The 25,869-nt window shown below is 26.5% G+C and overlaps 1 protein-coding gene across 3 annotated transcripts in view; it reads right to left on the bottom strand.

The window, feature by feature from the left end:
- The window catches only part of LOC123297993 (scavenger receptor class B member 1), a 135,488-nt gene that overhangs the window by 29,092 nt on the left and 80,527 nt on the right, over positions 1–25,869 (bottom strand). For all 3 annotated transcript variants that reach the window (XM_044879843.1, XM_044879840.1, XM_044879841.1), the window contains exons 2-4: positions 13,678–13,769; positions 9,258–9,418; positions 1,390–1,534 (exon numbers count right to left, since the gene is read on the bottom strand). In XM_044879843.1, the coding sequence (XP_044735778.1) occupies positions 1,390–1,534; positions 9,258–9,418; positions 13,678–13,769 (398 nt within the window). The remainder of the gene's footprint in view (positions 1–1,389; positions 1,535–9,257; positions 9,419–13,677; positions 13,770–25,869) is intronic.

The following is a 25,869-nucleotide window of genomic DNA, read 5'->3' as shown; positions in this document are numbered from 1 at the left end:
ATTTCACAATGATACGAATGATAATAATAGGGCTTTACTTCTATTCGTCAGATATATTTTACTAATAAAAGACAACTCACATCAATATTTTCAAAAATAATTTATTAAGTCAACTTCAGAATTGGTAGAGCGCGGTGACAGACGTCTTTCGTGAGTTTGTCGACATTAACGTTCGAGTTCATGCAATTCGTGAAGTAATTATAATTGACAAACGGTCACCGTCAGGTTTCGAACCCAATCAAGCAAACGTCAAGGTTTTTATGGTATGAACAAAGGCTATTATTTATTCTTTTTGTTTATACAATGAGATAACGCTAATAATTTTCGTTTAATCGCAAAACACCATTTACGAAGTAAAACCGAAAAGATGCCTGAGAGGAAGGCAACGAATTTTTACTCCATTGAGGGACCATTAACGTGAATTCAAAATTTAATTTCTATAAAGCACAACGAAATGGTGGTATTGCCATCCTTTTCGCCGAATCAAATAGTTCATTCAAGGGTACATACAGGCATTATAATCGACAGATATTGGTTTAACAAACCAGTTTTTGTTGTTCTTTTTATAAGCTTATTTAAATTTTCGGATTTCTCTCGGTAACTTCTTGATTAGAAAATTTTACGAGACAAGTGTGCAGAATTATACCTACAACTAATGTGTTGCATTTTTAAATATAATTTTGTATCTTATTTGCACCACATATTTTTCAACATATCTGTGAAAAAGCTTCTTTGAGATAGAAAACTAACAAACTCGTCTTTCTCTAGGATGTACCATTGTGGCCGCAATTTTATTAGAATGTGTACGAAATTTTCTAATAGATACCTCTAATCTCTACACTGAATACCCTGTAGGCGGGATAAACAAGAATGTTTACTTTCGTAATACATTCAAAATAAAATGTTATAATTTATGTATTATAATTCTATATTTCATAGCATACAGCCGTCAATAAAGTCATAAAAATATGACAATTTTGAAATAAATAATATATTTTATTAACATCCATTTATTTATTAATAATTATTATTATAATAAAATAATTACTGCATGATTTAATTTTTAAAATTAGAATAAGTTAGGTAAAATTCATTATCATTTCAGAAGACGTTTAGGTAATTGTAAATAATGAAGTGTGTTTAGTCTTTCTTAAAGTAAAATTTTAATTGTCTTTCAAGTTTATCAGTAAATATAAATAAAATATCCTTGTTGTGTCTATTGAGAAGAGGCTTTTGTTTTAAATTTCTTTATTATATTTAGCTGAGGATGACTTTCAGTGTTACTTAACGATAATGCTACCAAAGAAAGTTACTTTAATAAAAATTAAAATAGAATTTGTAATTCTCTTTGCAATCTAGTTTTATAAAAAAAAGGATGTTAGTACTCACCAAAAGTGCAATATGTGGCAAAATTAAAATATCATCTTCTCTGCGTCCTTGCGACAAATCTGGTCTCCATACTAATGGATGCTTTGGTATAGTTGATAACGTCCCATTATCATTAAAAGTTACATTAACATGTTCCAAATTTTCTCTGAAAACAAAAAAATATTTATAAAAAATGGTAATGAGATTAAAATGTTATATAAACTGCTATAAAAATAACCTTTCTATTCAAATAAAAAATTCTACTGCGTTAAATAAAATCTGCAAAGAAAGAATCAAATCCAGTAGTGTACATAGCGACTTTAACAATCGGAGCCCATTGATATATAGATCGGATCAAATCTGCTCAACAATGGTTCCCGACTTTTAAAGTGGCTATGTAAACTACTGGACTTGTTTCTCTCCTTTCAGATTTTATTTAACGCTGTCGGATTGTTGATTTTTGTAATAATTTATTTTATTTTTAATTAGTTGAGTTTAAAAATCTAACACAGTTATGGCCGCTATTTGTTTTAGCTTTCGAAAATTCCGAAAACTTTCGAAAGTATACTTTCTAGAACTTTTCATCGTTTTTCGAGAATCTTTCACAATACCATTAGTTAAAGCTATCTGCGAATTTTCAACTTCTAATCTTTTATAGTCTTGGAGAAAATGAATACCAATGACTGGGCAATAAAATCAATCTATTGAAATAAACACTAGACCGAATATTACATTCTTTTTGGATTATATTTCCATTAATACGCTTCGATCGACACTGTAATGAAGTCGATATCATTTTTGATTCCCGCGATATCCACGACAAAAAAAATGTCCACGGACGTACGTAGGTACACACACACATATGTTTCTTCTCCAAAATGGTGTTAATGCGTTGTGCCAACCATGAAACGTAAAGATATGTTGAATATTTCGATTTCGAAAATCGGACCCATTAAATCAACTTTTTATATAGGGATGTTAAAAAAAACACACTTATTCCGCAGCTTTAAGTTTTCAATTCTGACTGCCTGTCATTTTAGCGAATTGCCGAAGTCGGTCGTAATTTAAGTCCGCTTTGAATAAAATTTGGTATCAAGAAGGGTTTTGGTATTTGAAGGTCAAGTTCGTTAATGAGAAAAATCGACCCATAGGCAATGGTTGGTGATGAGCAAAGTACAAAATTTAGAATTTTTTCAAAATAAATTGTTTTAAATAAAAATTCTTGAAAAATTAAGAGTACAATATTTGATTTTTAGAAAAATGTGTTATTTTTTTCAATCTCGGAAGAAATTCGCTTAGCAATCGCAGCTCCTGTGCTACTTTTTTTTATTATGAAAGGTATACATTTTATTTAATTTTCGTATTTTAATAAACTCTTAGTGCATGCTCGTTTATAAACTGGCGGCTGATCGTTAGATTGTAAATTCACATAATGATTATAGTTTTATATTTTATTTTGCAAATTTTTTTTTAGATAAACATTTGATTGCACACGTGATTTATATTTTACTGATATGAACAGCAATAGAAGTTTATTTATTAGAAGTGATGAATATGTATTTTTTAATTTTTTAAGGGGAGGTTTTATCAGGAAATAATTTTGCAAATTTACAAGAATTTAAACAACTTAGCATAAATATTTCATGAGTGTTATCTTTAAGATTATAAGATGTTTTTCCTTCTTAGAGTCATAGCGCGTGTAAAAAATTAATTTCTTTATAATTATCATTATAATAAATACAATGTTACAATAAAAATATTTATATAATGCAATTAAATATTTTTAGTGGAATTTTTATGTAATTAATCTATTTTTCCATTAGAATAATAATAAAGTATGTATGTACTACGTAATATTATTAATAAATAAGTATTGACGGTTTTTATAAGAACAATCTACCATTTACACCAGACAAAATTCTTATTTTACAACACTTACTTCAAAAAGTTAAGGATGTATGACCATGACAATAATGTTTGATTTTAAGGCTCCAAATTTTTTATTGATAGACTTTTAATCAAAGAATATGTGGTTAAATTTTCAGCATAGGTATCCGTGCAAATTTTTAAGAAAAAAGTCATTGAAAATCGATTTAAAATACATTGGCTCTTATGGAGGAATCTCAAAAAACGGCATATTTAGAAAGTTTTTGATAATTTTCACTTGGAATTAATGAAACATATAAAAAAATACTTTTTAATAGAAAGTAAACATATAAACAATTGGCTTGGAAAAGAAAAAAAGCCAATGTGTATGTCTTTATGAATGTAGACGAAAAATAAGTCAAAAGAGTAAAAAGAGTTCATTTTTCGATACCTGCCTTGATTTAACAAATATCGAAAGAAGAATAATTAAACAAAATTTTCGATATTTTGAAATTTACCCCAGATATCGAAAAATTGTATTCTTACTTTTCGTCTTATATTGTCAAGTCATAATACATATAATTTATCATCAAAATTGAAAATATTTTTTTAAATTTGTAGCCCCACTTCCGTGCTCATACATCCTTAAGTTAAGAAAACGTTCAAAATATCCAAATTCATCATTTTCATTTATTGTAGTAATTTTTAATTTTTGGAACTGTTCCTTATCGCACGATTTTTGTTTGCTGGCTGGGAATTAAAAGAAAACTGCAACAGACACCAAAAACCAACATCTAGGTTTCCAAGTAAACTAAAACTTTAAGACCCTGGATTTTGAGGGACTTTTAATTGAAAATTCCCTTCACTGTAAGATTTTTTTTAAAATTTCTTAAATAATAATTTTTTATGAAATGTAGGCGAAAAATGAAATATCTTCTTTATTCACCTTTAATTAATAATAAATTTTACAACTTTTTATGTGCTGAACGCTTCTGGCACTTTTTCTAGGCATCATTCCGAATCCAACGAGCACGTATTTTTACTACCAGTATTTTTTTATTTCGCTAATGTGAACTTGTCGGCTAGACTATTATAATATTATTACTTTGTAAAACTTACAATAATACTATATAATAGTTATTAATAAATATGCAATTATAATTAAGTTACAAAAAATCTGGTTTTCAAATTACTCATTAAATGATTATAGTCTTCTTTTCACAAAAGGTTATAAAATACAGGATCATTAGTATACATACATCCGTAACCGTGAGATCATTTCAAATAACTTTAAAATTTTTATTATTATGGCTAATTGTTTTTCAAAGCTATAAAAAGTTTTGCGATTATAAAAAAAGATCGCAAACTTTTTGAAGATGATATATAAAGCAGGCATGGGCGAGTTATTTTAAGTCAAAGCCACCATTGCTATAACTTTATTGTATGTCCTTTTATCTAAGACCGCATTGCTCATAGAGGAGGAAGCGAGATGAGCTTACAACTCATCTACCTATCTCAGTTTCTCTTATAGTAATGAAATAGGTAGAAAAAATGTTGCCTCTCTGTCTTACTCGTATTTTTGGTTGTCACTGTCTTACTCATATTTTAGATACAGAAGTATGAGGGGTTTGTCCATGCACAATATAAAGCATCCATTGGCAAACATGGCTTAGAGAAGCCACTCAGACTTCTGTAACTAACATACGAGTAAGACAGTGATACCCTAACCAGTGTCAACCAATGATAGGAGTAAGACAGAGAGACAACATTTTTTTCTACCTTTCTCATTACTATTAGAGAAACTGAGAGAGGTAGAAGAGTCGTATACCCGTCTCGCTTCCTCCTCTATGAGCAATGCATAAAGAGACTCACCATAAACTTTATGGTCCGCAATAAACTTATAATAATGGTAACTTTGACTTAAAATAACTCGCTCATGCCTGATATAAAACAACGTTTAAAAAAGATACAAATTTAGTTTCCAAACTTTATGAGTATAGTGTATAATTTAAAAGGTATACATTTTTTAGATCTTGAACTTGATGTAGTTAAAAATATTCTAGTCATTCATACTGTAAAAAAATAAATACTTGATTTCATGTAATATTTTTTTGATGTTGTAAATTCATATATTAATTTATTAACATTAACATTTGGTACATATTTTAATTAAAATCATTTTTTTTAATTTTATTGCCATAAAAACATTTTTATTAATTTTTAAGAATTCAATTAATTTTAGGTATTACCAGCATGAAAGTGCTGGTCTATAGATTTTATCTATTTTTTCACAGACTCAGAATAATGATAGCTGTGAGATCCCGAAGTTTCCCGAGATTTCGTGGATAAAAGCATGTAAAATTCACTGTCCTCCCAGCTATTTTTTAGGGTATTCATAAACATTAGACAGAATTGTAAATAATAGTTTAAAAAAACTAAAAAATAACATTTTTTGTAACTATCTGAACTAAAAGGTAGAAAATAAATTCTTTAAATTCAAAAAGGTCTTTTTTATAGACTAATATTTATTTATCAAAAATTAAGTATAAAAAATATGGCGGGAGCGCAAATAAATGTATATATTTTCAGATATGGAATCAATCCAGAAAAATGTGATCAGGATAATCAAATAAACTAATTAAATTATGGTATATCATCGGTCCTTGAAAACATGCCAAATTTCGAGTTAATCCGGCGTTTTGAAGGAGGTCAAAATAATGTTTAAAGTTTCCGTTATCCACTAACATACTAACATACTAACATACGCATGAAGCTAATAATAAAAAAAAGTATAGAAGAGATGAAAGAAATGTTTTTTTTTTTTATTTTGACGTAAGTTGTCAAAACTGTCAACTTAGGCATTAATTATATCGTGAGCCCTATTCGTTCAATTCTGTCGAAAAGTGGGTTTTACCATAGTTTTAGCATGGAAACTGCAAACACCATGCAGGTACTAGCTTAACTCAAAATTCGGCTTTCAAAACGTGTTATGCCTCACCCTGTAATATAAATATACGGTATTTACATAATTAACTCTGTTTGTAATTATACTGTTGAGAGTAAATTTATACAGTTTTACGATTAGTACTAAAAAATGTATTTTTTTATATTCCACTGCAAAAAAAAAGCAATGTTTCACGTGTTATTGTGACTGAAGAGTGTTTAATGAGCGTTCACTGGTTTATCGTTGAGTTCACATCACGTTTTGAAAACCAAATTTTGGAATAAATTAGTTGAAATGTTTAGAAAAAAATATTTATTCTACCAAAAATAATAAAAAGATTGAACCATAAAAATAAACATTATATTGCTAAAACATTTAACTCTTACTTGAATTTGTATTGAATCTGTGTTATAGTACAGAATTTTACTGTTGTTTCAGTTAAAGGTATATAAGTAGGTAAATCATCATTTTAATTTGTTTCTCCAATTATCGATAAATCATTCGAAAATCGATATATGGGTAGAGTTAGTGTAAAACAAATGCTCTTATGGTTATGAACTTCAGTACAGCCTACCCAAATTCAGCTTGGCACGATTGGAAATCATTATGTGAGTTGGGTTCCTAGTCCCTTTACCCATTTTTTATAGTTTATTTTCTTAATAGTTCCTTGTAATTACATTTCCCGCTATTACAACGGGAAAGTCGTCAGGTCAAAACTCATCCACGTTAACAGATTTAAAATTTAAAAAAAATAAATAAATAAAACATAAACTATAGCGAAAAGGCCATACTTCCTACCGGGTGTCCCACGACACATCTTGCTCTTTTTTTAAATAATATATCTGTTTTGATTTAATTTCTTTTTAATGATATAGCCAACCCAATATCTATATGTACTACATATTCTTTTTAAGTATTGGCTTATTTGTTTTAGTTTGTTGAAGTCAGACCTTCTTCTCGAAACATTCGCGTATTTTTTGAAAAGAAGCAATGAATTTATCCATTTAAAATGTGGCCAATCTCTAAATAGAATCTTTAAGAATTCTTCGAACGAAAATTCATTACAGAAAATGTGATAACAAAAGTTGTACGGAACATAAATGATCTAAGTTAGCTTATTACTAAAACTTATTTTATCATTTATTTTATATTACCCTTAAGAACATCGAATTTGTTTTAAATAATTTATTACAGTTTTTTTTAACCATTTCTTCTTTTGTTAAACATTTTTGTCTAAAAGTATTCTTTCAATATATTTACAAGTCAAACAACAAATTCAGATATACAGGTTTGCGTTAAGTATATCTCGTTTAAGTGTTTATTTATATCAATGATAAATTTCGCTTATTTTTCTGCGTCAATACTAATGTTGATTGTTTTATGTAAATTTCAGTTTTTTTAATATATTGGATAATTTTATATTCAAAATAGATAAAACATTTGAAATTTAATAGATTCACTTTAATTTACTTGGAAAGTTTTTAGTCAAGAAAACACAATTTTCTATTGGTACTTATTAACCCCTATTGGTACTTATAATTTTTAAACATTATATTTCCTGTAATTTTGTCTTTGCAAAAGCAACCATGTTGTTTTTCTTAAATATTTTTATTTATATTTAACAAGCAACTCGGCTCGATAGTTATCACGAATAGGTTGATTACTCGTGCGAAATTTTTGAATCTTCAAGTAGGTACGAACAAATATTCACCCGTTTTACCCTCACGTAGGCACACGGCCTTGGCATGTATATATAAAAAAATTTTTAAACATTTTAAAATTTGTATATATGTATAGAAATATACTCTTTAGATACATAAATTACAAAATTTTAATTATTTACATAATTTACGAATTTTTAATTAGAATTTACTCTATACATAAAAATCTTCCGAGAAAATTTTAAACTTTTTCAAAATCTGTTGCGTGGTTTAGAAGGAGTTTACGGACAAAAACCATGTATAGATAATTTGATAGTTACAACCATAAGTGTTAAAGGATGATGTATCAAAATACAAATTTATTTATTGATTTAATTATTTTCGTGCTGGTTTATTTTAAATAAAGCTGTTTAATATTTCATATTTATTTATGGATTGATTATTCGACACAAACATGACAAAAAACCTCGCACAATTAGCATTATATTTAGCCTTTATTTTATATTTCTTTTCTATCGTAGTAATAGCTAGATACAGAACGATATTGTCACTCTGATCAAAAGTTCAAGTAAATGGAACTCTTAAAAACCATTCGTTTTGGAATTATAGTTTGAAATATAGTAAAAAATCTAGTTTCGCATTTCAACTAAGAAATTATTTTTTATTAAAAGATTAATTATTAGCTGGATATATACAAATCTAAATATTTCCTATTAAGAAACCACGTAGATGTTTGCCAAACTGGTATTTTTAATTCTTGCCTATATTATTCATTTTCCAAGCAAATCAGGAAGATTTCTTCTGAATATTTACGGAAGTATCACAAAGGTATTTTTGGATAAGCTTCGTGAAGTTAATCTAGATTTTTCATAAGAAATATCTAGACTTCTAATAAGTTCTTCATTAATTAAATTTTTCTGTAAATCTTACGTATTTAAACAAGCAAATCTTGTATGTATAGTATTTAGGTCGAAAAATCGATCTAGCAAGGTTTCATTTGTTAGAAAACGATGATTTATCCGCGTTTTGAGGGAAAACTGAAACATAAATTACAACATATGACTCTTCCTGACATATATTGGCGAGTATATACATTGTACGTGGTTCGTTTCGTATGCATTGTATAGTGTGCGGTACATGTGGCAATGTCAGTTTTGGTTGATACATAGCTATTTAGTGTGATATACGTATATCACGACATTAAAATTGGTATTTGTGTGGAGACATTTTAAACAGTTCTTATATTAGTGATAAAATTTGTGTCATTTTAACTAAAAAAAAAAATATCGAGTAAAGCTCAGCCATCCAGGTACTATTAATTTGAACAAATACATAAATAGTAATCTTATTAGATAAAACGTTTAAGATAAAACTCTTCCACATTGAATATTTTAATAGTTTTATAAATTTTTACTTACTCATAGACATATGGACCAACTTCTTCCACTCTTAATTTTTCATCGCCTCTTAAAAAGGCTTCTGCATTTGTGACATTAAATAAATAAACTCTTAAATATAAATTAACTGGTGGCTTTCTCCATAATTCGTATATTTCGGATCCCTCACTAAATTGGACTTTCTGTAACAGAAGAAAAAAATAAAAATATTAATATTATAAAAATAATTCTTATAAAAAGTGGGCGTCAATTTATACATATTAATTCATCATAATTTTTTAAAGCATCAATTTGTTAAGTTAAATATATTAAATAATTTTATTAATATTTATTAAATATGAATTCAATTAGTTTTTTTGAAGTTCTGTCAGGAAATTCACTTTATAAATAAATAAATTTTATGTTACATTCAACACATGATGATCGAATGTTTGAACTTAGTTGCGAATACATTTTAGTCATTTTTAACCCCCAAACCAAAAAAACGCTTGACCGCTTTATGTGTGTGTCTGTCTGTGGCATTGTAGCGCCTAAACGGATAAACCGATTTTAATTTTTTTGATTTCATTTGAAAGGTAATTTAACGAAGAGTGTTAAAGCTTAGCTATAAATCAGTTCGATTTTAGGGTTCCGTATGCGGAAAAACTAAAAAATTTGTGATTATGACAAATAATTTTAACATATAAATAATTACTATGGAAATGAATGGTCAAATAAACCTGGCTCAATTCATTTCGAAAAGTGAAACGGTAAAATAATAAGGTGATTCAGAACAATCATTCAAAAGAACAAGACCAACTCAAACATTTCAATTTCAATTAAAATATTTCCAAAAATTTGTCCGAAAAAATGATAGCTCACTAAGTATCTTTTTCATCTCATCTGATGTCCTTGGCCATCACTTTGGTCAAGTTTACATGATCGGCTTACAAATATCGGTTTACAAATAATAAATCACATTTGTCGAGGGTTTTCTAAATTTTATAAATTTCACTTGTTTTCTGTACAGAAATGCGTAAATAACTGTTAAATATCGTATTGTAGGTATTGAAATTTTCGTTTGCTACATGGCCGTATATATGACAGTCGAAATTTCTTTTATCCCAAACTTTTATGAAATTGCATGTTTACTCCCCCTCCCTCCTCCCACTGAAGTTATCCTGCGTACAGGGTAGCAGTTTGTTTAAAGTTCTTTTAAGATTCCAATAAAACCTCAAATTTCGAAATTAATATTTTAAGCTAGGTGTTTGTTGCAAGGTTAGCTGAGTCATTTAACATATATTTAAAGATGTGTCTGTGGGTGTATGGTATATCAAAGTCCAAAGATTTGAAGGACCGGTTTAGGATTAAAATATAATGTAGTTAGCTAAATTTAGATATAATTTAATTTAACTAAAATGAATATTAAATAGATTTAATATATTAAATATTAAAATATTATTAACAAAAAATAGCAAATTCCTAAAAATAATAAATAAACCTTTGGATGATTAATAATAGACTTTATGATAATTTCAGAGTCCATTAAAAACAAATTTAAAAAAATTTAAATGTATCATATTTCAAAAAGCTATTTAAGAATATTAAATTAACATAAATTTTAATAAATCAAGTGAAAAACTAACGAATTAATCTTTTTTAATTAATGTTAAATAAAAATCACTACTTAATGATGATATTGATTTAAAATTTTGACAAAAAAAATAATTTCGTTTTCTTTATTATTTGACTATAATCTCCAATCTCTTGAACATATATTTGGCTTGTTGTAACATGTATATTTCAAGTTATAACGGTTTTTTAGAGACTTAAATTCAAACTTTAAATTAAAATAAATCAATAATATTTTAAATATCAATGAAATTTTTTTAGAAAGATAATTTTGTACCATTAACGTTTGAATAAAATTTCGGTCGTGGGGCCGTCGTGACTGGGTTGTAGATGGCATATCCAATTTTTGATGGCAAAATATATTCCACATTGTATATGGAATAATTAAAGCACGCGCGTATTTACTCATTTTTAACCGACTTCAAACATTCATATTTCATAACATTCTTCCGAGTCGGTAGAAATTTTTGTTTTACAACTATTTAATATGCTGGGTATTATTCGTGTGGATCTTAACGGTCCCACCAGACCCTACCTTCGGCTTGTTAAATGGGTGAAAGATTGCCTCATTTATAGGAGAATTTGTCTTGAAATAGAATATGCGATTAAAATACAATAATTATAAACAAATTAAAATTACTATAATAAAATCATTAAACAAAAATCAATAAATATAATTACAGAAAATTATAAATACATAAAATATTATTATAGGTTTAATTAACACATTTTTTTTTAAATCGTTAAATACAATTTAATAAATATTATGTTAATTATTCATAATTATATACAATTTTAATAATATTATTTAAAGCTTTGAAGAAAATTTCTCTATTTTTAGTAGTTAATAAGGAAAAATGCATGAATGTAATAAATAATGTAAGTAATTAATGCCACTAAACAACCTTCAAAGCATTATATTTAACGCATATACGTTTTTTATTATCCATTTACATAATTTAGAAAGGATGTGAAAATTTTTCCAAAGCTGATAACTGGTTTGTTCGTTTTTACTTCAAACGATCTAAAAGCTCATAAATAGTTGCAGTAAAATTCATCTACTTGGATATCCTTTTTTCATAAAGAACGTACAATAAGGTGCTTTAAAAACTTCGATTTTTTCATGCTAATTCTAAACGGTAAAAAAAGGAATGGGAGGAAGTTTTTAGGGTGTAACTTTTTTAAGTCTTTTTAGGCTATAGCGAGACTTATGAGATATCTGAAAAATAAATATCTGTATATTATCTAGTTCAAGAGAAAACAAAATTTAGAAAATCCTCGATTAATTATATTTTTACCTACGAAAACAGACATAGAAAATTAACAAAAGCTTCATCTAAATATTCGGCACATTGGCTTATTATTTGGCTTGTTCGAACCATATTTTACAATCTAATTAACAATCTTAAATAAATCTATTCAGTAATGAACAAATATACAGTGAAATTTACAAAATTTAAAAAACCCCCGATATGGATAAAAAATAATATTTCAGGTCGATTTTACGAAAGAAGTGCACAACCCATTGGATGTGAGAATACGTTAACCCTTTTTCTGATAGAATAAAACTTTAGAGACTTCTCTTAACAGCTCATAAGAAGAATGGTGGAAATTTTTGCAAGCTCAACTTTTCCCAAACTGAATTTGCAATAAATTACTTTTTTTTTTTTGTTATAAATGATATAATAAAGCATAATTATTGAGGAAATCTCTTTTAAAAATTTGATTGATATCATTGATGATTTCAAAATATGATTAAATGGATAATGTGTATAATTTTATAGATTTTTCTTCCTATAAATGAATTAAATATGTCCTTGAATAACCGCCCAGAATCATTACTTGTAATTTAATTCATAATTAAAATTTGATCATTTTATTCGACCAATATAACTTTTTATAGTATTCAATTATAAAATAGAAATATGTTAATTACTACATATTTATTATTTTTATGTAATTCCACACCCTAATTGATTTTTTATTAAGTGAGACTTGTTAAAAGTAGATATTGATCTTAGAGCCGGTGCAACAGACATACTTTTAACAAAAGCTTTTGATTGCAATTCATTTTTTTAATCGGTGGGTCCTATGATGTTAGTCTCGTTAAAAACTCATTTAAGCTTAACGTTGTAAACTATGTTTTTTTAAGATATAAACTCTAACTAGGAAAAAACAAGCAAAAATACTTTAAAAAACAAAGTTGACTCCTGTTTGACCTTGAAAACGTGCCCGTACACAAAAGTGAATACTGTTTGTACGGACAGCATTGGGGGAGGAGTTGCTTGTGTTTTTAACAAGTTTTTAAATTCTAGCAAGAAAACTGTCAGATATTTTCAACAAACTGTTAATTCATATATTTTTTATGTTTATATATTAGCTCAATTGGTTAAGGAGTAACCAATTCCGTCCGTGGTATGCTTAGGGCAGCGGGTTCTAACCTAACCTATGTTTATATAGTATAGTTAAAAAATGAAAAATAAAAGTTATTGACTGTTTCATTCTTGAGATGTAAGAAAGCGTAGTTAAAACATTTTATCGCTGAATAGAAACAACTATAGTTGGAATATCATGGTTGTAAGAGAAATAACTATAGGAGCAGAACATTAAATAACTAATCGTACACTGTATGTTATATGAGAAACTGTTGTGTGGTACATTAATGGGAAAAAAGTATACCTTATTTCACTATAAGCGCATTTAATCCAAAACTTTTTGATAATATTGCAGCAAGACAATTCTAAATATTAAGTAAAAGTAACAAATACAGAATAATAGCAAATACACAATAAACGGTAATTGTAATTTTTTTTAATTGAAGAAAACTTACCCAATTGAAAATTAATTCGTATGGATGCACCATTAAAAAGAAACAGCCTGATAAAATCCCCAACAATCCCAACAATAGGAACATAAAAGTACCTAAAAATAAAAGAAAAAAAAATTAGATATTATTGATTAAAGTTTCTTAATTATCACAATTTTAAGCGTTAGGGTGATTTATATATTTGATTCAATGTTTTATAGTTTTTTTACTAACTTGCATCATTCAAGTTATAAAATAACTCTTCAAAATATTCTATTCTTAACTTGAGAATAGTTATTTATAACATTCAAAATTAAACCTATGCCAAAACTTAATCAAAACGAGCATAGAGCCACTATTTTTCTATAATTTGATAATTTTTTAGTTTTTATATCATTTCCAAATAACTATTTATTATTCAATATTTTAACAGTTGATTAAAATTAAGAGTTACAAAAAGTGGATTCAAATAGACAAGATAATATTTTTTCTACTCGGATCGACCTATTAATAAAATTTTTATATGTTTTTAAAACAGTTATTTGTACTTGTACAATAACAATAAATTCAATATTGTTAAATCATCATTAATTTATTATTCTCAATTGCTACAACTATTTTTTTTAAGTTCATTAGTTTCTTAAATATAGTTTTATTATTTTATTAATAAACAACTTTAACCACTATTTTTTGTCAATAAGTACTTAGCACTTGATAATAACTTTTTTTTATGAAACAAAAAATAAGTTTTGTGTATTTATTATTATTTTATTGCAAAATATAAGATTAAACAAATGTTTCATTCATAATAATTAATCGGTAAATCTGTAAAATTTTAATTTTTTCATAAGTTTTTTTTATATAGTCAGCATAATGAATACTATTTTTACACCATGTATATAAAATATACTCAGGTATGATATTATAAACAAAATTTTGGTGTAGATGTTCATTAAATCACCTAATTAGTCCATTTCCGGTTGTCTGCCGTCTGTCTGTCCGTCTGTGATCACGAGTACTCAAAAACGGAAAGAGATATAAAGCAAAAATTTTTATAGCGCGCTTAGGGCGTAAAAATTGAGGTCGAGTTCGTAAATGAGCAACATAGGTCAATTTGGAGAACGCAAATTGTGTAGTATGTATTATATGGGAATTTCAGTTATATTTGTGTGACATGTATGTATGTGTATTGTGACAGAGTAATCAACACTGTCTATACATGGTATTTCAACAATCAACTCAGTCAATTGTTTGTTTCCACTTGTTTTTTTTCATTATTTTGTTTAAATGAATTTATTTTTTCTCTCTTCTCTTCTCTACGGGTCGATTTTCTTTCAGTGATGATAGGCGGAGTGACGAAAAATGATTTCAATGGTCTAATAATGCCCAGTTTAGATCCTGAGTAATATCATAAATGGGAACCCATTTCATACTCAGAGGAGACACATTTCTTAAGAAATTTTCTTCATTTTTAAACACTCTTATTAATTAATGTTAATCAATTATTTTCCAGAAACGATTTTTATTTATTTAAGATAATACCTTTATTTTTGATATAAAATTATTTTTCTTCTGATACCAATTTTGATTGGTTAATAGATGGGTGTATATTGACATACCTATTCCTATGCTATGAACAGATCAGCACCAATCTTTTAACCAATCGAAATTGGTATCAGAAAAAAGATAATTTAATTGGGAAAATAATGAAATAAATTTCGATTTTTGCCCCAATTTCCTAGATCAGTTTTTTTGTATTTTTAAAATACGTATTTTCGACTACCAAGTAGTCATCATCAGTAAGAATTAGCTAGAGATTACTCTTATTATGAATGTTACTCTTTGCTAATTTGGTGGCGGACTGCACGTCCAGTCCGCCGTTTACCCATAATCTTCCGTCTCGTATAACGTGAGCCAGCCTGTATATTTCAATTTTACAACATACAAGAATAAAGTCTCAAAGATTTATTGAAGATTTATTATACAGCTTTTAATATCTGGTATTTCCAAAAAATATTTCTCTAAAAGAATAAATAAACCGTTATATTAATGTATTAATTTTTTTTTTTTATAAAACTGAAAATTGTCTTCAATATAAAATTGATGATCTGACTCATTTGTGCAATTTAAATGAACTTTCAACTTACTATTTGTTTTATTTATCTTTTTGCAAACAAGATTCATTGACCTTATTCATTGTAATATACTCCTAAAGTATGATTAGCTACTTGTTTTTTTCTTTTTATATTAATTTTTGAAATAAACTTCACATCAAATAAATTTTATAAAAAGTGTATGAAATTAATGGTGGAACCTGGAATCTGAGACCTTTATTCTCAGTATTGCAAGAAAATAATATCCCAGTAGATAAAACCAGCCATTTAATGCCTATTTATTTTAAGGTTCATTATACACAAGAAATATGTATTTTTTACTACTATTTTTTCATAGGTCTATTTTTTTAAACCGTAAGAGATAGAGTAAAAGTTTAAATACAAAAAATGCTCCTTAAGAAAAATGAACAAATTTTGTTTGAAATTTTTTTCTGTAAATCTTTTCTCGTAAGGGCACAACTTGGGTAAAAAATATAAGTTTCCATTATTTCCAAAAGTATAAAAAAAGAAGAAGGATGTACATTGAAAAGATTGTGGCTAGATTCGAGTAGGAGTCTTGTTTCATACTAAATCCTTTCTGTAATATTAAGGGAGGTTATACATGAATCAACTTTTGAATAAGAATTTTATGACTAAAAAAGGTGTAGATTTCAAAAATCTACCATTTTTCCTAGAAAATACTTCCTAGAAATTTTTTTCGAGATTTTCGAAAACATAAGTGTCATTTTTTATTAATATTAAACAGTACAACACTAGCATTTACGCATTAAAGCTACCTAATCATTTTCATTCCAGAAATCACTTAAGGTAGTACCTACACGAAAGTGATATTTCAAGAATTTCTCAAAACTCAGAATATAAAATATTTAATTCATAATACACATGCTGTTAAAATTAGAAGATGATTTACCATGTCATACATGAGATATTAGCAATTAAAAGTGACGCAATTTGTACGTGTACATGGGAGAAGCGTATAAAAATACACAAATTTACAAATATTATATTTATTTATCAATGAATGACGTTCACCATCTCTATGAAAAACTAATATAATGTAGAATACTATATTTAGAAAATATATAAAAAAAAATAAAAATTATTTACCATATAGTTTCGATAAAAAACTTAAATAAATAACTCGTTTTAGCGATATTTTTTGTGGAAAGGATATGAAGACTAATGTTAAAGGTATATATCATAGTGTGTGTGTTTATATGTATAGGAGAAACAGTAGTGAGGAACTACAGTCTTGTGAAAATAATATATGGTATAGTCATAGTAGCCATAGCACAGTTAATGCGCTGAATGATAGTATTAGTCCAAAACTTTTTGACTGGACTGTCGCGGAGGAACTACCTTAATTAAAATATTATTGAACTTGCACGATTTGACCTCAAATTAAATGCTTTATTGTTTATTATTATTATTTATTAATTTTTCTCTACTGTTATCTTTTTTGCTTCTGGTTTAAAAAGAATACTTTGTTCATTTTGACGTCATCAAATGTCGTGACCGTGGAAAACAATTTCCTACGGTAAATCATATTATTTAAATAAATTATACAGGTGTATTTATTTATCTCTTCTTATAACAAGATTAATTAAAATTACATGTTAATCACATACTTAATGCATTTACACTTGACATTTACAATAACTGTGACAGTCTATAAGTATTCTTTTTAAACCAGAAGCAAAACAGAATGCAGTAGAGAAAAAGTAATACTTAATTAATAATAAACAATAATTCATCTAATTTAAGTATAACAATATATATATTTTTGAAAAGTGCAAATTACGCCCTTTCATTTAATACGTAAAACGGTGTCATTAAATGAAATTTTTTTTTAAATTCATGACTTTATGTCCTCTAGAGAGTACCGGAATCAATTTAATATGACGTCGCGTAGTCTATAACTAGAGGTCAATCAGCATCTTTCAACGATATCTCTTTGTTATATATATTTTTAAACGATATCTCATGAACTCATTCGCACTTATATCGTAATGAATTCATTACCCCACTCCAGATTACTGTCAAAATATAAACTCATAACAAGTCACTTAATTCTATTTTAACGATAAAATTTCAGCGCCACAAAATGTAAAGCATACTTTTAACACTCTGATTTTTTCATTGAATATAAAGACTACAGATGCCTATTTCATTATATGTCTAAATGTGCTGTGAAATATTTGCTCCCCAAGTCTTTTATAATTGCGATATAATTCCTACTTTTTTATATAAACTTTGTAGTTTGTTTAGTTATATGAATTTTTATAAATAATTTTTAAAACAAGTAGGTATTCATCTTCTTTTTAAGACTTCAAAATAGTGAGTGCATGTCTCTTTTTTACTAGAATTTATCACTGAAACAATAATGATTTGACAGTGAAAAGTTACTGGCTTAGACTCTATGGGTAGGATTCACCATCACTTATTCAGTTTTATACGCATTAAACAAGAAAATAGTAATTAATACTGGTAGCGGTATAATATTTTAACTTTTAATACTGAAAATTAAATGAATGATTTTTTTATTATTGCGAAAGAAGCTACACATTTATGATTTAATGGCAGGCAATATAAACATTATAAAACGAAGCTATGATTGTTTCATTGAACTGAACCAGGTGAAAAAATCAACCAGGATCTTGTATTTTTATAAAATACGCGATTTTTATTATTAATGATGACTGACCATTAACTGTTTTACGACTGTTATGGCAGATATATAATATATCATTGATAATCAGCCTAAGGGGATAATTAATTTTTTTTGTGGATATTTATAAAATTAATGGGAAACATTGTTAAAAAAAACACTTTTTATGGCTGTATAAAATATACTCTGAACAAATTTTAATTATGGAATTATTAATTATTAACGAGAATGTTTTGTTGCATACAAAATCAATCCAAAAAATATTCGCAAGTTGTTAAAGCTTAGGAACACAATGTTCAACAATTTTGTACTAGACTTTGATTATGAAACGCTAGTTTCTTAAAAATTCCAGTGCTAATGCATAGTCTAAATCGTCATTTCAATAATTTTCAATATTACAAATATGGGACGCTAGAATAATAAATATTTCTATTTTAATATATAGTTTAAACCGAAAAATCCCAAAAATAAATCTCTTGAAATATTAAAATTAACGATGATTAAAAGTTCCTCCGTGATGTTTGTGATTCTTTAAAACTATATTTGGAGAAAATTTACAGAAAAATCAAAATTTATTTTTTTTAATAAAATAAATTTATAAAGTATTTCCATATGGTCTACAAAATAAATTTTAAATTCCTTAATTTACTTACCTTAAATAAATAATAGGTTAAAAAACTTTTGTAACTAGCTGAACTAAACAGTAAAATATAATTTCTAATATAATTACTCTAAAATAGAGATGATTTTTTTACTCTAAAATAGAGATGATTTTCTATTTTTAATTGTTTTTTTTAAGTTTTCATTTATTATTAACATTTTGAAATGTTATCTGCGCTTCCACCATCAAAGATTTTTTAAAGTGAGTTAATCGTGAATCCTGAAGATTTTGGAAAAGGATAATCGGACAAACTTATTATTTAAATTATTGTCATGGGTTCTTGATAAATGTGTGAAGTTTCAATTCAATCCAACTTTTTGAGCGAGTGAAAATCACGTTCAAAGATTCCTTCACATAGATACATGCCAAACTAATAACAGCGTGTTAATTTGTATATATATCTTCTTACCGGTCTCTTACAGGTCTCTTACAGTTATATCTTATAGGAATTGGGCGTTTTTTTTTTGGGAAATTTAACTTATTTAAAACTAATTTTGTGTTACATCATTATATGACAAAATTAGGTATTATTTTTAAGCTAAATCTAAACTTTTTAGTGATTTTGTCGTGGGTCACTCTCACCGATAACATTTTTGAAAATGAAAGTAATCGAATTTTAATAAAATAAAGCCATAAAATCGGAAGTAGATTGTGCAAGATAATATATGCAAAATGAAAGTTTGTTTGAATTATCAACAATGTATAATTACTTTTATCGTATTATCAAAAAAGTGAGTTACTATTATTTTTGATATAAAAGTGCCAATAATGTAGGTACTTATCATTTATACAGATTGAAATTACAACTAGTTTATTATCCAGATAAAGAGATAGTAAATTGTTTGGGAAAGAAGAGGTCAAAGGCATCGAAAAGAGCTACGTTAGCATAAAACCAAAACATGGCGTACTTAACATCTTGATAAGACAGAAGACAAAAGCAATAGATGTAGCCAATTTGTAATGAGGGCCACATTCAAAGAATATAACAAAAATTTAATGTTGACATTTAATAACAAACAGCTATTGTTTACTGATTTGCATATTGACATGCTACTTTTAAATATGTATGTTAGTGTGTAATATGTAATTATTTACAAATTTTGTTTAAACTTATTTTTTGTATACATTACTTCTATATTACATTTTAAGAAGATTAACGTAAAAAGGAATTTTGAATTTTTGGTTTTTTTAAAGATTAATTATACGTTTAGGTATAAAAAATATAAACAACTTTATCTGGGTAATAGGAAAAATAGATTATGAAATAAGCGAGTTGCTTTTCAATTTTTTTTTCTTGGAACTATGTTCCTTATCGCACGTTATCTTCTTATCTTGAGAGGTAAAACCAAAAAAAGTGCAAAAAAAAACAAATAATAAAAATAATATTATAATTGTCAATTTGAATTTTTTGTCAACATTATGTTTTATCATTTAAAAAAATTGAGTTATGAAAGTTATTAGAAGTTAAAGATAACAGAGATAATTTAAAGTAAGTACAACAGTTACACCCTAGAAACTAAATTTTTTCTTCGAGTTTCATGTATATATTTAGTGAACAAAAACCTCATTTATAAATTTATATACAAGGAAATTTATCATATGAGCATTTATCATTAAAATATTATCGAATTCAACGTTGAAAAATCCAATAATAGATAAGTAAAATGTTATAGCTGTTCATAAAGTAGTTTTTAAAATTATTTGATCACAGGTGTGTGGGCAACATGAAGTTTACAAATATGTTAAAAAATGATATGCTAATTTGAATAAATAATAATCAGCTAAAATGACAAATCCTAATTTATATATTTATAAATTTTAACTTGTTCTCAAGAATTCTTAACCAATATTTTTTTTCCATTAAACAAAATCAAAATAAAGTCTATTCTTTATGGAGGTAACTAGCACAAATCAATTAAATAATTTGAATTGCAAATTCGGATTTTATATAATTTTATACCCGTTAGTGGAACTTTTATATTATGATGAATGAGAAAAATATAACTTAACTTTAAGGTTCACAAAAGCTTGAATTTAAAGATATAATTTTGATATTGAATTTCACTTACAGATTTAATTAATTTAATTTTTTCAACACCTCCATAAGAAGCTCTTTATGCTGTCACATTTTTGGTTGTTAAAGATAATGGAAGTTGTTAGTAAATTTTGAGCATCATCGGAAAATTGGAAATTTATTTCTCGATAATACTTTTTTCTATACGTACAATATTGACATATGTGGTCTCATAATGAAGTGATATTTCTATGTTTCTTTTTATCTGCTTTCAGTATTGATAGTGGAATCGTGTGTCAAATTTATGGAAATTAAGTTTTTCGATTTTCGCGGTTCCCCAATAACCTTCGTAGCATGTACTTTTTCACCAGTCAAATAGCTTCCTAGTGTTTTGTAAGGTTTTACTTAAACTAACAAATGCTTTAATCTTTTTTCTTTATGATTAAATGTTTTTAATTGTCATTAGAGTTATAAGGGAAGACCCAACAACAAGTGGAAAATAGCAAATTTAAAATACTCCCGACAAATTTTTTGGATACGGAACCCTAAACTCGCATTTGAAACATATCTAAGAACACTCTCCATTAAATTACCTTTCAAAAAAAAAGAAGAAAAAAATTGGTTCATCAGGCAGACACACACATGGCGGTCAAACTTATAACACCCCTTTTTTGGTTCGGGGGTTTAAAAAATAAAGATCTTTAGTGTCGTAAAGAAAGGCTTATAAAAGAGACATCCCTCAATAAGGATCAAGACTTTGCATCGATCATTTTAGATTTAATAATAAAGTAAAGCTATATAAAGTTTTCTAGTTCATTTTATGATTTATCTTCTGATTTTTCCTTAAGGTCATTTTAAAAGCCAAAAAGCAATATCCCTTAAAAAAGTATAAAGATTTTGCCTTTTAAATCTTGTCAGATGCAACCGTATGCACTCTTGTAATATTATTCCCTAGAATAATATTGATTGTTTAATTTCTTATGCAGTTCCTACATTAAATAAAATATACATACAATCGTTATAGTATTATGCACATGTACTTGTTATTAATAAATTACAGTAGCACCAAAAAGAATCTATTTATCAATATAACCTTAACACATAGTTAAAAGTATGAATTTAAATTATACTATTTCAAAAATTTTATTATTAAAATACTTCCTGAATACACTCTTTATTAATGAATAAATAAAAACAAAAGCGGAAAAGATTACCCTATCTATTGTAGATACTATCAATAAATTATAATCATCATCTCTTACCTACATTTATTATTATTATTGTTATTATAATAGGTAATAAAAAATATTATTACTCAGATTTAAATAAAATCATTTTTAACCTTGTTATTTACTAAAAATTTATAAAAACAACTATCAATTTGTTTAATTTTTTATTTAAATTTGTGTCTAGAATTAATTGAATCGATTTATGTATATTAAAACAATTTTTAATGTATATTTGATGTTAGATTTTTAGTTTTACTATAGTCAACCTACCCAAATATTTTTGGAAATTTTATTTCTAATATTATTTTAATTTTATTTTAAGTACAGAGTGAACCAAAACAAACGTGTTAATTTTTACAAGGAAGTTTAATTACTTATACTAAGTGAGTTAATAGTAGAAAATTCTCTATTTTTGTTGTTAATTTTTACCATGTTTGTTATATAAAGACATTACAGTGATACCCACCCGCTTCGCTGGGTTTAAAAGTAAAGATTGCTCTCGCTTTTCTCCTTTCTATAACACTCGAAATAATGGTAAGGATTGTTTTACACAGGTTAAATATATGTATGGTTTTATATTTTTTTAAATGTACAATAGTAATTATTCATTGAGTATATCAGAGAAGATGGCCGTGAAATATTTTATATTGATTATTTTTACAGAAATCTGTAATTTATGGTAATGTCAAATGACTACTTTTACAGAAATCTGTAATTTATGGTAATATCAAATTAATTTAATTTTTTTTATTTATTTTTATTAATATATCTTTATAAATTATAGTACATGTGCTATTCTGATATATCAGATATATCTATTTTTTTTAATTAGTTTTCGGTGGAAAAGTCGAAGGATCTATGGGGCTTGTAATCTGTCAAGTGTATAGCATACTTTAAAAAAAATTCACTTTGTAATATGAAAATGATGATAATTAATATCACATTACAACTTGTTACTTTATGTAAATTATAAAATTAATTAAAATTATTTTAATTTTATGTGAGCAATAAATATTACATTTTAATTGACAATTTCATAATTAAATCGAAAAATCTATGTGCGAAACAGGATATAATTGAAAATATTTTTATATATTTTGCATATTTTCAGATTAATTTTCAAAAAGGAATCATTAATTTTATAAGAAACTATTATACTTAATTATGGATTATTCTGAGATGTTTTTAATTTTTACATTTTTATATTTTAAAGAGATATTTTCTTTTATTCATTAACTTCAAATTTCTACTTCAGTTTTAAAAGAATATTTTTCGATACTCCTAACAATAATCCTAAACATACTTACTATTTTTTTTTATAATTGACATAAAAAAGATTAATTTCTTTGAATAACTTCTGACACATTCTGTATTATTGAACAGATGAATTCATAAATATTTGAAACATCTAACTTCTTGTCGAACCCACCTACACAATGATTTCACATTTTTTGCGCATATAAAATATGGCAATTATTATCAAGGATTTTATTTTGCCAATGAGAAATTTTTGCCAAACTATTTATAAATAATAATTATGACATAATTTAATATATCAATTAGGATTTTGTGGCATTCAACCAACTTCTTCCTCCTAATTTAAATTTTTTTTTTAAATATAAAAGAGATAATTTATTGTCTAATTTTCCAAATAAAATGCATATAATTGGCAACCTAGACGATTTTCACACGTTTATTATTATTTCTTCATAAATCAAATCTTAGCATAAATTTTAAATTTATGGCTATCTATTTATTTAAAAGTCTATCCTTGCCTAAAGGCTGGCAAGAAATGTTTTTTTTTTCTCAGTGTATCATACAACGATGTATATTTTCTTCAAATTAATTCAAATTTTAGAAGAAAAATAATGCAAACGTGGAGTTTAGCAACAAAATATGAGGTAATATAATTTGAAATCAGCTTACCTCATTCTGCCTCATTGGATTTTAAACAGGGATTTAAATTTAATCTTTTCTCGATTCTTAGTATATTAAGTAAGATTACGATACGAATGATTGCTTGGAAGTTATTCATTTGAATTAAGACACTATGAAACAGGGGCGTAACTACCGCCGTATCAGCCGTATCAATGATACGGGGCCCCCGGGCTACAGAGGCCCCCAGATTAACAATTTACACCATGTATATTTAACCATGTAAACTCACAGCAGCATATTAATGCATCCCTATCTTATAATATTTGGTTACAAGAAAATACCATCGATATTTTATTGCAAAGGAAATCAATAGTAAAATTACAGTTTGGAGAGATTTATAGATATCTAATTATGATCCTATTGTAAAATAACTTATTTTAAAACCTAAGGGGCCCGCAGCTCAATGGGGCCTCCAAACCAATTTTGATATAGGGCCCCTCCAAGGCGAGCTACGCCACTGCTATGAAATCAACATTTTCTGTCATAAATATTCCGTCAAAAGCAGAGACATGACCGTTGAGTTTTCAACGTGTTATCTTGTTTACCAATAAATATTTATATGAATTATTATATTTAGATATACAATTTACAGTAATATTATATTTACCTACATACAAAGTATAATCTGAACGACTGAATAATTATTAAATAATATTTCATCATGATGTGAATTAGATATGTTCCGTACAAAAAGTAGATATTTCCAAAAGTTATGCAGCGAATTATTTGGTTCAGTATTTCATGAAATGTACGCATACGCATATAGAATGGCTTTTAATTTTAGAACGTGTAATTAGATCAATTATTTGGTTAAAATTATATTGTAAAATAAAACAAAGGAATATTAAAATTAAAAGAAAATTATAATTAATATAAGAAAACAAATCGAAAAAAAATTCATTTACAAGATGGATTGAAAAAAAGGCTATGTGTTTTCTATGACCTATTTTCTTATTTCTGTCAAAAGAATCTCAAAATATATCATTTAATTTTTGTACATATATGTGTTAGAAAAGTCGATATTGAAAATCTTTGACAAATTCTAAGAATTGTTATTTTTTAATGAATCGTGAAACTAAATAAATGTATCCACATTTATCTAGCAATTCTAAAGGTACGTTTAATTTGACTAGCAATTTTCTATATAGGTAATTACAGTTCAAACAACAATATTTTTTGTTGTAATAATTCTTGAAATTGGAATTTGCTGGGCATCAACCTTATTCGGACAATAAACCGAAACTAAAAGTAGTGGTTATTACTCTCTCATGTATGATTTTTTTGCATTTCTTGTAATTATCTACTGTAAGTTTTATTTATGTTGCACGTTAGAATTACATATCGTTATTTAAAATTCATATTCCGTTTTTTTTTAATCCCAAATTATGGTTTTAATAAAAACAAGCTTCTTATTTTAATTCTCAACGCAAAAATGTACTTAGAAGAGATGAGACGATAGAAAACATTCTGTAACAGAATAGAGACGAAACAAGGCAATAGAAAAATTTTACAGGTCGACACAATATAACAGACATGTCACTCTTATTTCGACTTAAAAACGAGTACAACATGATTTAAAAAAAGCAAACAAA

The sequence above is a fragment of the Chrysoperla carnea genome, chromosome 4 (genome assembly GCF_905475395.1).
Source record: "Chrysoperla carnea chromosome 4, inChrCarn1.1, whole genome shotgun sequence".
NCBI lineage: Eukaryota > Metazoa > Arthropoda > Insecta > Neuroptera > Chrysopidae > Chrysoperla > Chrysoperla carnea.
The sequence above is the reverse complement of the archived record's forward strand: the minus strand, read 5'-3'. Positions and strand labels throughout refer to the sequence as shown.